We start from the raw sequence: 10,230 nt of genomic DNA, 5'->3' as shown, positions 1-10,230 counted from the left end.
TTTGTTGGATACGATTTGATTGATTCTTGGACATTGGTCTTTGGTACCGTCCAGGTAATCTCTTTGTGATTAGGTTCATAGATTTGTTTCTATAAACGTTCTAATCGCAAGAGAGATATATAACTATATATACTATTCCTTAATTGAGTTTAACTCTCGGAGTTGTATTGAATTTGTCCATACAGATTGCCTAAGAAAAAAGTAGTGGTGTATTTTGGTACCCCCACGTTTTCATATTGTTTTGACGACAGCAAAATTATCGCCTCAACACTCATTTTAGTGTTTTGACATCAACCTTGCCTCAACACTTATCTTAGTATTCTGACGGCAGCAGTACCACTGTCTCAATATTCATCTTAGTGTTATGACGGCAACATTGCCTCAACACTCTTTTTATCCAGGTGTATCACATCTCGCCAATATAGGTATGACACATGATATTAAATATTTGAGAGAGGGATTAAAGGGGATGCCAGTAAAAAGAGTTTGCTTTTTGCGAGGAGTATGGTGAATGGTTAAAATGTGGTGGAGCTTGAGAAAAAAATGTAGCTTGACGTTGTTGTACACTTGAGAAATAAACTATTGGTGGAGCTTGATAGGATTTGTCATGAATCTTCTGCCAAAATGTCTGATGTTGTTGTACACCATTGATATGATCCACAATATGTAGTACATAACTTTTATAAATAGAGGCATCTTCTCCCACACTAAACTTCGGTTCGTGAACTTTGGTCGAACCGAGATAATGGAGATGCCATCTTTTTCGAAGGCTTGTGAATAAAAAGTTAGAACGAGATATTATAAGAGATTTGTCTGAGATTAAAAGAGAGTTGTGTAAGATTAAAAATACAACGAAGATGTAAGTTAGAGATGAGGCTGAAGATGTTTGTATATAGCCATTTGAACTAAAGTTGGTGGATTAACTAGCCATTGACAACTACACTGTGGCGAGTGGCCAATCCCATGATTGCTCCGAGGCCATTACATGACTGCTCAACAATCAATAGAAAAATATCCAAGAATACAAATTACCCTCTGTTTGCCCATTTGATCACAATTATTTGAGATCAGAAGAGATTTGTACGAGATTAGATAGGTAGAAAGGAGTAACGAGATTAGAAGTGGATCCACAAATATTCGAATCATCATTCTATTGATAGCTAAACTATGGCCGAGCAACCAAGCTATGACTGCTCAGAGGCCATCGGCCCATCACCTGACTGCTGGGCAGGCGAAGTGGCAAACATTCGGGAATATGCATTTACCCATCTGCTTGTCCATCCGGTCACATCCGACTCAGTCCGAGTCCTTTACTAGTCATCGAGTAGATTCACTCGATCACTCATAAAATTCATCGCCATTGGATCAAATCATCAGATCGAACATAACAAACCTTGTGTAAAACCATTATTTACTGTAAAACCTTCTCTTCATCAAAGACTTCTCCGTTAAAGAGAGAGCGAAAGATAAGAGCAAAGAAACTTCTTCTCTCCAGCTCTACATGGAGAGTTAGAGAAAGATTAAAGAATTCGATCCGATTTTTTTCTTTTCTTTCTTCAGATCTAAAAATGGAGCTCAAAACTATTGTAATCCTCGCATTCTTGGCTTCCATTGCTTCAACTACTACTCTTGTTATTGCTGATTCGATCCAAGGTTGTGGCGGATTCGTCGAGGTATTCTCTAAAATTTACTTCGATCGATTTCAATTACATATAGGCTTCATTTGATTTGATTTGAACTGTAGATTGATGTAGTTTTTTTGTTGGATATTCTTCATTAGTTACTGAGATTCGATTGAATTCGTTATGTTTTGGTTTCAGGCAAGCTCGTATTTGAAGTCAAGGAAATCATCTGATTCCAAGTTGGATTATTCAAACATCACAGTAAGATAACATTCTTCGCATTCTTGTAGTTTTCAAGTTATCTAAATAACAACATTTTGTCAAACTTTTCACAAACAGTTGAATTGCATATTCGTAGTGTAAAATGCTAAATGAAGTAGTTGAGAAAGTCTTACTCAATGACATCTTGAATTTTAGGTGTTTTTGTTGATGGAATTTTATGCAAACTGTGTAGGTTGAGCTTCGAACAGTAGATGGATTGGTGAAGGATAGCACACAATGCGCTCCCAATGGTTATTACTTTATTCCAGTGTATGACAAGGTAATCTCTCATTTCCACTCACGTTTGCTGGAGCTGCTGTTTTTGTTTCATACATTTTATTTCTTTTTTTGTTAATGTTTTTGACTGGAGTATACAATGTTCTGTTGAATTGCTATTTTGGTTATAGGGTTCGTTTGTAATCAAAATCAAAGGACCTGAAGGATGGTCATGGGACCCAGAAAAGGTATACTAATTTGCAAAATGATTTAGATTAGTGTATTTAGTTATGGGATTGTGTTCTGTTTGTGCTTACTGTGTAGTTCGATAATGTAGGTTCCTGTTGTAATTGATCAAAACGGTTGCAACGCGAACGCAGATATTAATTTTCGGTTCACTGGGTTTGTCTTCTTTACATTACATTGTTTAGCTTAGTTTTGAGTTTGAGATTAACTGTGATTCTGTTTTTATATTTGCTGATGGGTTCATCTTTGGGTAGGTTCACCTTGTCTGGAAAAGTTAATGGAGCCGTTGGCGGGGACAGTTGTAATGTGAAAGACGAAGGACCTTCGAATGTAAAAATAGAACTTCTATCACATACAGATGATCTTGTTTCTTCAACTTCCACAACTGCAGCGGGCAGCTACTTGCTCACAAATATCATTCCAGGTCCTGCGATCTCACTCTTCTATCACTTTAGATAGGGTTCCTAATAGTTTCTACATTTCTACATCCAGCAAATTCTTATTCTTAATTTTAAATATCTGGGGTGTGCAGGGAAGTACAAACTACGTGCATCTCACTCAGATCTGAAAGTTGAAGTTAGGGGTTCCTCAGAGGTGAGAAATTCTGTTTTTTTTTTCCTAACTATTAAATTGCCTGGTATTTTCTGTTCGGATATGCATCTTTATGCTGACCATATGGAACATCTTGCAGGTGGAACTTGGTTTCGGAAATGGCGTTTTAGATGACATCTTCTATGTCCCTGGGTATAATATCGAGGGGTTTGTCGTTGCGCAAGTACTCTCTCTCTCTCTCTCTCTCCCTCTCCCTCTATTTCTCTCTCTCATACTTCATTACTAAACGATCATTGAATTTCTAGCAGCATCTCATTGCGATAACAGTCGGGCTTATTTTATTCTGAACAATATTCGTACCCATGGTTCCTTCGATAAACTTATCAGGGTTTTTTTCCTCTTCCTTTCATGGCAGGGTAATCCAATCTTGGGTGTTCATATATATTTATATTCAGATGATGTCCATAAAGTGGACTGTCCACAAGGTTCTGGCAACTCTCCCACGCAAAAGAGCTCTCTGTGTCATGCCATTTCTGATGCAGATGGAAAGTTCATATTTAATTCTATACCTTGTGGTAAGTCTCTAGTGACAAATATTTCTTGTGAACAGAATTTTTTTCATTTCTGTTCTACATTGTTTTAGTTAAAATTATGACTTCTGTGGAGCTGTGCAAGGTTTAATACCCCTGCTAAAAGTACCATAGCTTTGTTTTGCCCATGTCTGTTTTGAAACCACCATTCCGAAGTTTAGTGTCTCTGGAAGATGAATATGAATTCTGTTGGTGCTGTGGCCAATAATTAGCAAGGAAACAATTTCTCCATTTTGTAGAACCCAATTCTCATTCCTTTTTCATTCTTGTAGGGGTTTATGAGCTTTTACCATATTACAAGGGAGAGAATACAGTTTTTGACGTGTCTCCTCCATCGATGTTGGTCTCTGTTGAGCATCGTCACGTTGCAGTAACACAAAAATTCCAGGTACATGTTTCTGTTAATTTGGAAGTGCTTTGACTTAATATTACAGCTCTCTGAATAGTAGCTTAGTTAATTTATCATGGCATCATTTGACCTTTGTTGTTCGCACAGGTCACTGGGTTTTCTGTTGGTGGCCGTGTGATTGATGGCTATGGGGTAGGGGTGGATGGGGTTGTGATTATAGTGGATGGCCAAGAAAGAGCTACCACTGATGCACAAGGGCATTATAAGCTCGACCAGGTAACGTTGTATGCATTTCGTAACCACCAAACGACATTAAAACCTTATTATGTTTAATTTCTTCTTTTCTTTTGAATTTTTTCCAGGTTACATCCAAACGTTACAAAATTGTGGCAAAGAAGGAACATTACCAGTTTGACAATTTGGAAAATTTTCTGGTAATATATACCACTGGTTTTCTGAGTGTTTTTTCATTGTATGGCAAAACGACCCTTTCTTACGATCAATCACGTGTCTTTTTTTACTATTTAATGACAAGATGGGGGTTACCTTTTTGTACTTCTTCTCATTCATTTGTTGTATAATAATAGGTTCTGCCAAATATGGCTTCAGTTGCTGATATTAAAGCAATATACTATGATATATGTGGTGTCGTTCGTATGGTCAATTCTGGTCAAAGAGCTAAGGTATTTAGCCTTTCATTTTTTTTAAGGCTCGCTGCTTATATGCAGCTTATTTCGAGTGTTAAACTAAGTGCTGTGGATTTCCAGGTGGCATTGACTGGACCAGAAAACTTTAAACCTGATTCTAAGTCAACAGATGAGGCTGGAAGATTTTGCTTTCAGGTGTGTCACAGTGCTAGTCTATGAGTACAACATCGCTTTTATTGTTCATTTAAAGAATGATGTTGCTTTATAAACTATAATGTAATGCTTTTCCTTTGGATTTACAAACTGTTTAGATTCAGTTACGACGCTGTACTCTTTTAGTCTTTTTTTTGTAAGTTGTTCCCTTTTGAATATTTTTCTGGAATGCTATCTGAACTTTGCAATTAGCGAACACTGAACAGGTCTATTTCACTGAAGTTCAAATAGTTTTACATATTAGACGTACTCCAAGATTTGCTTGAAGAACGAATTTCTTACTAAATATAGAATGTGAAACTGTGCTCATTGAATATTACTTTAGCGATGTTGCTGCCACTACCACTGTGATCATGTGGAGGCCACAATACTAGTTCCCTGTAACATAATCTTGAATTTTGTATGTCACGTTTCTATCCTTTATGTCCTTAATTTTGATTTTGATGTGACTTGATATTGATCAGGTTCCAGCAGGCGAGTACCACTTAGTTGCCATAGCAGCCGGGGGTTCCTCTGAACTTCTATTTTTACCTGCTCAGCTGGATGTTACAGTGAAGAGTCCTTTATTGAATGTAGAGTTTTCACAGGTACACAATTTTAAAATACAAATTTTGAGGTGCCATATTTCTTTTATATTATCCCTTTTCAGCCTTTATATATGTTGGATCTAATCTTTCTATCCAATAACATAACTGGAGGCTTTTGAGCATTTGGCTTGAGAAAGAAATTACCTGTTCAAGAGGGGATAAGTTTAACTTGATAAATAAAATTTAGGGGTTTATGAGCTTGTCTGATTTTGCAAAAAGACTAGATATTCCAGTAATTTCTTAGGACCATTTCCTTAGGATCAGACATTTGTTTCACAAATTGATGGGTTTTTAATCATTGATGTTTAAATGATTCGACATTAATCAGGGCATAAGTACAATCATTTTGGAGAATGAATCCTGCTAATAATACATTATCTCTTGGAACTCAGGCACATGTGGACATACGTGGAATTGTACTCTGCAAAGAGAAATGTGGTCCCTCTACTCTAGTTTCACTTCGAAGATCATCCGGTACACGTAAAGATAAAAGCCAGCAAGTGATCTTGACCCAAGAGAATAATGAGTTTGCATTCTCAAAAGTTTCTCCCGGAAAATATAAGCTTGAGGTATGATACATGTTCCCCGACCTTTCTCGGAGATTTTATTTCTAGAACGTCAAGTTACAGCATAACCAAATGATGTATCCTCTTTGGTCTGTTGTCAACTTATGGTCTGTTCTTTGTTTGTTAATAATCATTTACTTTCAGGTTAAGCATGAATCTTCATCGGACAGCAATGAAGATAAATGGTGCTGGGAGCAGAGTTCTATTGACGTGGAAGTGCGCACGGAAGATATTAATGGGATTGCCTTTGTCCAAAAAGGATACTGGATTGATATAACCTCCACCCACGACGTAGATGGTTTCATAAATCAGCCTGATACCTCTATTCTGAAAACAAAGATTAAGGTGCTTTTTTCTCTGCACGAATTGGAACTCTTTATACTTAACGTTTAATTTGCATACCTAATGTTTGGTATGCTTACTAAAGTTATATGTTGTTTGAAATGCAGACAGGGGCCCAACGTATATGTGTCGAATCTCCTGGAGTACACGAGCTTCACTTTGTTAATTCATGCATTTCCTTTGGGAGTTCATTTGTGAAGTTCGACACGTCAAACCCAATGGTGTGGTTCCTTAACTGTTTTCCTGTAATTTTTTAATTAAATAAAAAGACTGCTGCTATTTCGTGTTTTTTTGTCGGAGACCATGTAGTAACTTACCAAGTAGCTCAGGACTCTATATCATCATTCAAAGAAACTTCTGTTCCTACATTTATTTCACTTCTCTCTTTCTCATTCGTTTCATGTTGCTTCGACAGCCTATAGTTTTGAATGGAGAGAAATATCTTCTTAGAGGGCAAATCCATGTTGATTCCAGCTTACGTCATATTGAAGATGAGTTATCAAAGAATATCGTAGTGGATATATTAAATAGTGATGGCGAAGTTTTTGATGCTAGCCTAGCTAGCATAGTGTCAGATGGCAATGCTCAAACAAGCACCGCTGTATATGAGTATTCTGTTTGGGCTAATCTTGGAGATGTACTCACTTTTGTCCCTCGTGACTCAAGGTAAATTCAAACTAGTTATACTTGTTTTTGCGGCATAGACAAGTCTACTCCTTGTTTTTCAATTTAAAATATGCTAGCCTGATCTTATACAGTCTGACAAAGTTGATGATATGTGTTGTCATTTACGTTCTATCGGACAAACACACGGGCTTTTTATTAATTGCTTGATTGGCTGGATCTTGTGACTTATTGCAGGAATACTGATGGAAAGAAGATCCTATTTTATCCTAAAGAACGTTATGTCAGTATCTGCAGTTATTTTCAGTCATTGCTCCCATCTAAGTTTGTTATACAAGTGCTGATCTTAGACTAGTTTTCTTGTTGTAACAGGTTTCAGTCACCACTAATCGTTGCCAAGATGCTATTCCTTCCTTTTCTGGTCGTCTCGGATTGTACATTGAAGGATCAGTTTCCCCAACCATACCTGGTGTTGACATCAGAGTTGTAGCAGCAGGAGAAAGCAGTAATGTTCCATTAAAGAAAGGTGGATTAGCAATGAAAACTACAACTGGATCGGATGGTTTGTTCGTTGCGGGTCCTCTATATGATGATATAGATTACGCCGTTGAGGCCTCAAAGGTACTAATGGTGTTTAGAGTGATCTTCTTGCTATTGAGACATTTTACGGAGTCACTTCTAGACTTAATTCGGAACTAATTCTAGGAATGCACATTTCTAAAAAGTGTATCTTAGTTGCATGGATTTAGAACCATATATTTTCTGGTGTACTGTAAGTCTATTATCGATTTTGCCTTAGATGATTTTCTTTGTTGACGTGGTGCTTATTTTGTGCAGTCTGGCTACCATCTCAAACGAGTTGGGCCCACTTCATTTTCTTGTCAAAAACTCAGTCAAATTTCTGTACGCATACATTCTGAAGAAGATGCTTCTAACCTATTTCCTCCCGTTCTACTATCATTAAGTGGTGAAGATGGTTACAGAAACAACTCAGCTAGTGCTCTTGGTGGTTTTTACCTCTTTGAGAATTTATTTCCTGGAAGTTTTTATCTTCGTCCATTGCTTAAGGTACTCCTCTCAACATTTTTTTTTTATTCACACACCATATCTGTGAAACATATTTCTGTTCAATAATGTACGTGTTCTATTGTAGTTACACATATCGTATTCTTGCTACGGCATGAATATTAAGTGTTGTGTTACAACTTAAACTAGCCATTGTAATGCTTTTTATTGTTGTAGGAATACTCCTTCTCACCTCCAGCTCAGGCCATAGAACTGGGTTCTGGCGAGTCTAAAGAGGTTGTCTTCCAGGCTACACGTGTTGCTTACAGGTCTGTCCATGCAATCCATATGTATCCACATTTTTCTCTCTCTTATAAACTATGGACTGATGTGATTGTAGTTTCATCCACTACATGTGGTTTGGAGCTTTAAATCACCTATACAATGTTCTAAATTAGTTTATTATAAGTGTGAATTCTTAAATATAGTTTGAACTTTTTACAGTGCTATGGGTACGGTATCCTTACTTTCTGGACAACCAATGGAAGGCATTTCTGTGGAAGCACGATCAGAATCAAAAGGCTATTATGAAGAGACTACAACTGATTCTTCTGGGAATTTTCGACTGAGAGGACTTCTTCCTGACACCTCCTATTCGGTCAAAGTAGCGGCAAAAGAAGACTTCAGAAGCGCAAGAGTGGAACGTGCGTCTCCAGAATTTGTCGAAGTGAAGGTATGCTCATTCACACATTTTGGTCCTTGCAAGCACATATGTTTATGTGTGCGTGTAATTTCAGGATATGTTTTTTTGTAGGTTGGTACCGAGGACACCAAGGGGTTGGATTTTGTGGTATTTGAACAACCAGAGGTGACTATCTTAACTGGTCATGTTGAAGGAGACGACCTTGAAGAACTACAATCACATTTGTTTGTGGAAGTTAAGTCAGCAAGTGATCCATCCAAGATTTCAAAGGTCCTCCAATTGCCACTTTCTAACTTCTTCCAGATTCGGGATTTGCCCAGGGCTAAGCACCTTTTACAGCTTCAGTATAGCGCACGATCAAGCATCCTGAAATTTGAGTCTAGCCCCATCGAGGTGGATTTAGAAAAACAATCTCATTTCCATATAGGTCCGATCAGATACACAGTCAAAGAGGATTATCAAAAGCAGGTATATCTCCCACTCTCCCCCTCTCTCTAGAAGCATTCAGTTCGTGAGATCTCTGTGGTTGAAGTGGAAGCTAATATGTATACATTTTATATCTGTATCTTCGTCATTGTTGTACAGGAATTAACATCGGCACCATTACTTCCTCTAATTGCTGGATTATCTGCAGTCGCTCTCGTTATCAGTATGCCAAGGTCGGTTATTCGACAAAAAACACAAATGAAAAGTACTGCTCTGATAGTTCTAGATGAAGTTATTTTTTAAGTTGTAATCTACTTTTTTCAGGTTGAAGGATTTATACCAGTCTAGCATCGCTTCCTCAGGATCGTCCATGAAGAAGGAAATGCGAAAGCCAATTATAAAGAAGAGGACTTATTGAAGAATATATTAGGTTCACACTTACAAGTTTTGAATAGTAGTTAGTGTTAGATTGATTTAAGCTAATTTTTGTTAAGTATTTTCTGATGAACGATTTATTTTGAGTTAGAAAATCTGTACATTTCATGCATTCTATACCCACTTCAAAATTTGTAGTTGGTAATTGTTGTAATCTTGTAGCCCATTTTTCTTTCTACGCTTTGAAATTAATGTCCTTTAGATTCACCAGTCTTCTTGTTTCCTCGTTAAGTTTCTTGGAGTCTGTATACATAATTAAATGCAACTAACTGATATATTTATTTTTATTCTTTTTATGTACACTAAAGTCTAGTGGGATACCTAATCCTATGACATAGACATCATTTCCCTGAACGATCTGAGATTAATTTTTGAGGAAATAAAATACATGGGCCAATCAAATAAAAAAGAATAACTCTGGCCACTGGACCATTATTGTTAACCATCTTTGTGATTTGAGAATCCTAATTTGAAACTATCCATCTCGATATATTCCTTGTCCGTTTTTAATTATGGTTTCTCGATACATTCCTTGTCCGTTTTTATCTATGATTTCTAGAAACAAAATAGATCAAGACGAAGAAGTTGGTGGTGTACTTGGTGTTCTTTTCTTTTCCAACATTGTTTTGATAAATTTATTCCAGTTGTGCAAACTGTGCTTAGTAACCTGAAGCTTAATCATAAAAGCAGGGGAACTCACTATGTTGGCCGACCAAGAATTAACAGTTGTGTCAAGTAGGATCCTCAATCCACACCGAAAGGTTTAGGCATGCAAATTTCTCAAAATTAAAACCAATATACGCAAACGACAACGATCGGAAAAATCTCTAGGCAAATTATTAACAC

General features: G+C 37.1%; 1 protein-coding gene across 1 annotated transcript; it reads left to right on the top strand.

The window, feature by feature from the left end:
• The first annotated feature begins 1,399 nt into the window (after positions 1–1,399).
• LOC113334389 (nodal modulator 1-like) lies at positions 1,400–9,684 on the top strand. Its single transcript, XM_026580651.1, has 27 exons — positions 1,400–1,673; positions 1,821–1,883; positions 2,077–2,163; positions 2,291–2,347; positions 2,437–2,501; positions 2,600–2,769; positions 2,878–2,939; positions 3,037–3,120; positions 3,313–3,472; positions 3,760–3,875; positions 3,984–4,112; positions 4,199–4,270; positions 4,424–4,519; positions 4,604–4,678; positions 5,161–5,283; positions 5,676–5,852; positions 5,994–6,194; positions 6,299–6,412; positions 6,607–6,857; positions 7,053–7,098; positions 7,188–7,436; positions 7,653–7,883; positions 8,058–8,149; positions 8,325–8,553; positions 8,635–8,991; positions 9,109–9,182; positions 9,274–9,684. Exons 1-27 carry the CDS (start codon positions 1,569–1,571, stop codon positions 9,365–9,367), a joined length of 3,579 nt encoding a protein of 1,192 aa, XP_026436436.1. The 5' UTR covers positions 1,400–1,568; the 3' UTR covers positions 9,368–9,684.
• Positions 9,685–10,230: the final 546 nt, after the last annotated feature.

This window comes from Papaver somniferum, unplaced genomic scaffold (assembly GCF_003573695.1).
Source record: "Papaver somniferum cultivar HN1 unplaced genomic scaffold, ASM357369v1 unplaced-scaffold_137, whole genome shotgun sequence".
Taxonomy (NCBI): Eukaryota; Viridiplantae; Streptophyta; class Magnoliopsida; order Ranunculales; family Papaveraceae; genus Papaver; species Papaver somniferum.
This window is presented reverse-complemented; position numbering and strand designations above follow the sequence as displayed.

Coding starts and splice junctions, on each gene's coding strand:
- LOC113334389 (XM_026580651.1), top strand. CDS start 1,569: ATGGAGCTCAAAACTATTGTAATCCTCGCATTCTTGGCTTCCATTGCT. Junction 7,884..8,057: donor ATCTTCGTCCATTGCTTAAG/GTACTCCTCTCA, acceptor TTATTGTTGTAG/GAATACTCCTTCTCACCTCC. Junction 8,554..8,634: donor CAGAATTTGTCGAAGTGAAG/GTATGCTCATTC, acceptor GTTTTTTTGTAG/GTTGGTACCGAGGACACCAA.